The 7,500-nt window shown below is 39.6% G+C and overlaps 1 protein-coding gene across 1 annotated transcript in view; it reads left to right on the top strand.

Moving 5' to 3' along the window:
- fhod3a (formin homology 2 domain containing 3a) overlaps positions 1-7,500 on the top strand; it is a 60,570-nt gene that overhangs the window by 31,665 nt on the left and 21,405 nt on the right. Inside the window, 7 exon segments of the mRNA XM_082186437.1 lie at positions 311-343; positions 1,574-1,681; positions 3,342-3,605; positions 4,241-4,285; positions 5,731-5,865; positions 5,970-6,020; positions 6,602-6,792. Of these exon segments, the coding sequence (XP_082042563.1) occupies positions 311-343; positions 1,574-1,681; positions 3,342-3,605; positions 4,241-4,285; positions 5,731-5,865; positions 5,970-6,020; positions 6,602-6,792 (827 nt within the window).

Below are 7,500 nucleotides of genomic sequence, written 5' to 3' on the forward strand. Positions count from 1 at the left end.
ATTTTTAGACACAGTTCTTGATTTGATTTTGATTACAATTTAATGAAACAAATAAAACAGAATTTTGAAAAATGAAAACAGGTTTCTGTATAAAATGAAGCGTACAGTAATATTGTACAGAAGGAAGCGGATTTCACCGGCGAGTGTTAAACATGTGGAAGTGTTTCAGATCAGCGAGTTATGAAGTCATTTTCCGCTGGGATGTTCCCTAAGAAGGGAGCTGCCTGTGTAGACAGTGGTGCAGTTCACTGGGGTTCAGAACACATGATGTCAGCGTGTGACGGATGTTCTCCGTGTGTTTTTGCTGCAGACCTCATGTGACGCATGAATATCTGCCAGTGATGTAAGTCTTGATCAGACTCAGCACTTCTGCCATTTTAATAGTTTCTTCAGATAAACATTTATTCAAAAACATTTCTTAGAAGGACATTGTCTGCCGTTTTTGTGCTCTTTTGAAACTTTGATTGATGAGGAATTCTTGTAGAGCCTTACGCCCAGTGTAATATGGGAGATTTTTTATTATAATTTTTTTTATAATTTTCACTATAAAAAAAGTTGAGCTAACTTAAAAACAAACAAGGTAACCTATCACACTCACATTTTTAAGTTAACTCAACTAATTCACTATAATTAAAGTCAACTTAAATATTTTTGATCATCTAATGAGTAACAGGTAATCTCTTGAACTTATCTCGTGATTGGTTGCCTTATTTTTTCAAGTTTTTTGAGTTGCCTTGACAATAATTTTTACTTCCTGTTACTCATTAGATGAACACAAATATTTAAGTTGACTTTACTCGAAGCGAAATAACTTTTTTTACAGTTATTATATTAAATTATGTATTATTTATATATATATATATATATATATATATATATATATATATATATATATATATATATATATATATATATATATCTTTAGGATATTTATTGTTTTATTTATAATCAGTATTTTATTACCAGTATTATTTATTATTTACATATATAATATTTTATACTATATTGTTATTTTATATATTGTCTTTATTATTATATTATTGTTAAAAACATTGTTTATTAATATAATTATATATTATTATGTATTATATTGATATTTGACATATTATCAGTATTATTGTATTATATTATCATTATTATGTATTATTTATTTGTGCACTTTTTAAAGTTTGATGAGGGATTTTTTTAGCCCCAGAGTGAAATATATATATTTTATTAATATGTGTGTGTGTGTTTGGCTCATGAACACCTGTTGTTTGTATCTGAACTCTGCTGTGGTTATGATCAATAACTAACACACACTGATCACATGTGTTCTTCACTGGTCATGTGACGCATTCAGCTCAGTCTTATCTACTAGTTTCATAGATGGTATCAGTATTTATCATGATCAGACTCATTCACGCGTGTAGTGCACCTTGAGCTGCTGTCATAACCAACAGACTAATATGTTTTCATAAAGAAGCGGCCAGTGATGATGATGTCACAGACATGCACAGATGCGTTCGCTGGCTCATCCTTTCTTTCCTTCTGCTGGTGTTCTTCGTGACTCTCTCTTTCTGCCCGGCCGCAGAGAGGAGGATGAGGAGGAGAGTCCCGTCACAGAGTCGGGCTCAGATGATGATGATGATGATGATGATGATGAGGGGGAAATGAACCCTTCTAGTCTCAGTGTCATCAGGTATTTTAGTGCGGAGTCTCTGTACAGTCCTTCACCTCTGACCTGGAGTTAAACACACTCTCTGTGTCTCACACTGATGCTGTCAGAGGAAGTAATGTCCTCCACTGTCCTAAACCACACGCGTCTCATTACAAATCTTATGTTCTCACTTAATATATGCAGTTGTAGTGGTTCATGTCTGGTGTATAACCTCACGTAACCAAGACTACAGCTGGTCAGATTTACTCTCTCTGTCCTTGTGTTTTCAGACTAATGATCCTGCTGGGTTATACTGGATTATATGTGAATATATTAGATCTGTAATTCTGTATTATCAGCATTATTTATTATATTATATTATATTATATTATATTATATTATATTATATTATATTATATTATATTATATAATTTAATATATTATCAGTATTATATATTATTTGCATAAATATATATTATTTTATTATTATCTTATACTATCAGTATTATATTATCTGTAATATGAATAATTTACATACATTTGTTTACACACACATATATAATTAGATATAATATATATATTATGTATTATTTGTATACATATATAATATAATTTTATTTATGAATAATTTACATACTTTTATTTACATATATACCGTATTTTCCGCACTATAAGGCGCACCGGATTATAAGGCGCACCTTCAATAAATGGCCTATTTTAGAACTGTTTTCATATATAGGGCGCACCGGATTATAAGGCGCATAGAATAGAAGATACTGCAGTCAAACGTTTGACTGGGTTTGCGTTATGCAGTGGTCACCAACCTTTTCAAGCCTAAGATCACATCCAAAGTCCAAATGTAAACCAAGATCTACCACTTGCAAAACAATATGAAAAAACAAGTGGCTGAGCTGTAAAACCTTGTTTATACTCGACGCGTCCGCATGAGCGCGAAGGTAATAAAAAACTAATATCCGTCTGCTCGGGCAGATTCGGCTCAAAGTCGTGCATCTTCGGATGTGGAGGCGCGCGCGCGGCAAAATGACGTCATTGTGACAGCGCGCGCGCCTCCGCATCCGAAGATGCACGACTTTGAGCCGAATCTGCCCGAGCAGACGGATATTAGTACATCTCTGGTACATCTCATCACACCGGCACCCAGTTTGCGCGTCTAAATCAGTTGTATGGTCTGGTGTTCAGTCTAAAACAAAACAGTTGCGTCAAGTATAAATGCCTCGTCTGTTTGGGGAGGGGCGCGCGCAGTCAGCGGAGGCTCGCGCTCCGGTGCCAGGCGAAAGTATAAACAAGGTTTAAGTCAGCGGTTGTTTTACAGACATTAATATAAGGCGCCAGATCCATATATAAGGCGCTCCGGATTATAAGGCGCACTGTCGTTTGTTGAAAAAATTAAAGGCTTTTAAGTGCGCCTTATAGTGCGGAAAATACGGTATTATAATTTACTGTATATTATCAGTATTATGTATTATTTACATACATGTGTTTATATATATAAATGATTATATTATTATTTTATATTTGTTATCAGTGTTATTTACCTGACTGACTGACACAGAAGGCTTTTAATCAGTTATTATTAATGAGTTTGTGGGGTTGGATGTCTTTTAACACTGTTTCCCGGAGCCAGTATATAACCGTTATAAAGCACTAGTCACTGTGTTTTACCCATGATGCTCGTGTTCAGCGGCGCCGACAGTAAATCAGAGCACTGTGACAAACACACACCTGAGGAAGAGGAGGAGGAGAGGAAGGCCACGCCCCCTCCTGACTCCGCCCAGCCATCTCTCCTGGCCAATCTGCTCGCGCGCCGCAAGTCCACCGTCAGCGTGCCGCCGTCCAATGAGATCAGCCCTCCGCTGCGAGGCTCCGCCCACCTGCCGTACCTGCCTCACTCACCGTTCTTCCTCTTCTCCTACGATGTGGAGGAGAAACCAGAGGAGAACAGCAGGTAGACGCTTCAGCCACGTGTCCCATGATGCAACAGCCTCTAACCACGCCACCTCCTTCTGCACCTGCGCACGCGTGTCTCTGAACCAATCAGAGCGAGTTCTCACAGATTCACCAAACTCTTCCTCTTCTGCCTGATACTGTCACTTCACTGCAATAAAATGATGTTCTTCCTCAGTGCTTCTGTCTCGTTCTCCAGCATCTAAACATTATGAACTCAAGATACATTTACTGGAGAAGCACAATGACTGAAGAAATGAAGTCTTGTTTTATGAAACGTGAGTTTATGCTTAAAAATACACTTGTTTTCCCTTTGAATTCAGGTTATTTTCCTGACTCCACTGCAGAGATTTGTTCTTGTTTCAAGCACAAACTCTCTTCATTTTGAACAGATTCTCAGTGAACAAGACGTAATATCTTCAGTCGTTCTGCTTCTAATGAAATGCATCTTGATTTCAGAACATTTAGATTTTTGTGCTGGAAAACGATGAAGATACTGAGGAAGAGTGTGATGTTGTTCTGCTTCACTTGTAAATGCATCACATTAGGGCAGTGAAAGGGTTGTGGATGTCGTCCCAGCGCACAGAAACATGTCTGACGGCGTCTCTCTAATGACTTCATCTGTGTGTCTCTCAGGTCATTCTCTGCTGTAAGTCCTCCATCTACACCTGCCAGTGAACGGTGAGTTCACACACACACACACACACACACACACACACACACACACACACACACACACTGAAGCTCAAATGATTGAAATATTCCCTCGGGTCATTTTGACCAGAAACTCATTTTTTAAAATGTTTTGTGGTTGAAGTTTAAAAGAAAGTAAGAGATCCTTCTCTCCCGGGTCAGTTTGAGCCCTCAGGAGTGAGTGGAATGTGAGGAATGCTTCAGAACACACAGAAAAACCTAAACATGCTCAAAATTCAAACTAAAAATGCTAAAACTTTACCAAAAAAATATTTTATAATGTCTACATGTGTATCTGATGCACACTGAAGTGAACTGACTCTAGGACCCAGCGGAACAGCTCATTTGCTCATATAGAGCTATAAGCCCATCTGGGCTGCGTTCCAGTCCAAAGTTGTCATGCCCTTCACTTGCTAACTTCCCTCTGTCTCGTTCACTCGGATGTACGTCATTGCGAGTGCTCACTACTGGCGGAAACTGCAATGGGCTGAATTGGAACATCCTAAGCCCTTGATCACTTGGAATCAGCTGTAGTTGATTTATTATTTACATTTTTTTTCCTTTAAGAATTTGTTTAATGCAGCATCCAAATGTTTATATGTGTGTTTGGGTTGTTTTAAATAAAAAATAAAAAAATATATCATAGAGTTGTCTATTGTGGTGGTGATAAAACGAGATCTGTGGTGACGTCACAATCGTACTGCATTGTGGGACATATAGGTGTCTGAAGTGTACATATGAAGTAGACTCGCTCCCTCGGTCAAAATCGAGGGAACGAGGGTCTGTCCATCTAAACTTCCCTCGTCCACTTCACGAAGTGGAACGCAATTCAAAATGGCGGCAGGGATTCCCCCGAGGGGAAGTGCTTAGGGAAGTTCTCAAGTGCATGTCTAAAAGTGGACTGGAACGCGGCACCAGAGTCATGAAATATCATCTTATATTATTATTATCCACAAGAGGTCGACAAAGACACTCAATGTCAGATATTTACAGCTGAGTTAAAATGGTTATGCATGTAATTGAGTTATTTTAAGAATGTGAGTAATGTGCTTAAATTACCATTTATTTATTATTTAAAGGTACATAACATAAAATAAAAAATAACAAAAAATCTCCCAAAAAATTGCATTAAAAAATAGAAAAGATATTATCAAAATGAAATAAAATAAGCTTTCTGCACACACACAAAAAGTATAATTTTAGGGCTTCGGCCTTCGGGTCATTTTGACCCGCGAGGGAAAGAGGAGGGTTTACATCTCAAGAACGTATTTTAGCTCGAGTAGTAATACTGGATGTGTGTGTGTGTGTGTGTGTGTGTGTGTCTCTCTGTATCTGTGTGTATGTGTGTGTCTCTGTGTGTGTGCGTGTGTGTGTGTGTGTCTCTCTGTATCTGTGTGTATGTGTGTGTCTCTGTGTGTGTGTGTGTGTCTCAGGCCTGCTCTCGGAGGCCTCCTCTCCTCCTCGTACCGGCAGCATCAGGAGTCTCTGGCAGCGGAGAGAGAGAGACGTCGGGTCGAGCGAGAGGAGCGACTGCAGAGGATCGAGAGAGAGGAGCGCAATCGACACAGGTTTAACAACACAACATCTCTCGACTCACTTATACACAACTATACCATACAGATGACTTGTTCTTCACGTGTGTGTGTGTGTGTGTGTGTGTGTGTGTGCACAGTCGGGACTATGTGTCCAACATGGAGGAGGCCCGACACGCTCGAGAGGAGAGGTGAGTTTATTTACCAACTAGCTGAATATTCATATTTAGTCAGCGATAATGAAGACTTGAGTATGTGTGTGTGTGTGTGTGTACCTACTTAAATATATTTTGGGGACAAATTTGTACCCAGAAGTGACCAAAACCTGACAAAATCTCCAGAAACCTCCTTTAGGGACGTCCTCATTTATGAATCTGGTATGAAAATAAAGTAATTAAAGGTTTTTTTTAAATGTAAAAATGCAGAAAGTTTTCTGTGATGGGTAGGTTTAGGAAAGTGTGTGTGTGTGTGTTAGGGTTAGTTTGTGTTTGTTACAGTGTGTGTTAGGGTTAGTGTGTGTGTGTTGTGTATGTGTGTGATTGGTAGGTTTAGGGGTCGGGTTAGTGTTTGTGTGTGTCTGTGTATGTGTGTGTGTGTGTGTGTGTGTGTGTGGTGACTGATGTCACATCTTGAACAGGTTTAGAGTGATTTCCCTCCTCAACCTTTTTTTAACCCACTTTTCCTCAAATCCAAACACCCCTCCTGTGTGACCGAAAACACGCAGCATGAGAATGTTTCCTCTGACGGATGTGTGTGTGTGTGTGTGTGTCAGGTTTAAGACAGCGGAACGACTGGCCACGGAGGAGTTCGAGCGAGAGCGACTGCGTTCGGAACCTCGAGGTCTCAGCCTCACTCTGAGTCCGACTGACACCTGTCAATCATACCGCAGTGCCACGCCCACCTCTGTGACATCACTGGATGAGCAGGACACGCCCATCACATCGTACCCGCCCTCTGAACCAGGTAAATCCACTGACACACACTGATAACGTGAGTGTGTGTGTGTGTGTGTGTGTGCGTGCGTGTGAGTGTGTGTGTGTGTGTGTGTGTGTGTGTGTGTGTGTGTGTGTGTGTGTGTGTGTGTGATAGAGCGAGACGGTTGTTTTCAGGATGTTTTCTGTGTCTCAGCTGCTGATGTGTTTCACAGTGACATGGATTTTGCACATGTTCACCAGTAAACGATTTAAACACGTGTCACGCGTGACGGAGTGAGAAACTGTTACTTTAGAATCATTCTGTGTTGTTTTGAGTTTATATCGCATTTCTATATCAAGTACTGGTGGAAGAAATAACTACATTTTTTGTTATATATTTACTTTATTAACTTTTTAGTGGTGCCAGGCTCATATATATATATATATAGAGTATGCGTATAATTGTTAGGTGAAGTGCAGCAGACACGTGTACTGAGGCGGCAGCTCGTGTCTCGCGGGAGAGAACATGTTTGGAAAAAGCAAAGAGAAATCAACTGTTCTGAAGTCAGTGTGTCTTTGTTCAACTGGTTTAAAAGGACTCAGTCATGAGCGCTGATACTGTAACCTTTCTATCACCTCACACACACACACACACACACACACACACACACACACACACACACACACACACACACACTCATAAACTCACACTCACTCACACACACGCGCACACACACGCACGCATACACACTCTCTC

Source organism: Leuciscus leuciscus (genome assembly GCF_965113295.1).
Source record: "Leuciscus leuciscus genome assembly, chromosome: 12".
Classification (NCBI taxonomy): domain Eukaryota; kingdom Metazoa; phylum Chordata; class Actinopteri; order Cypriniformes; family Leuciscidae; genus Leuciscus; species Leuciscus leuciscus.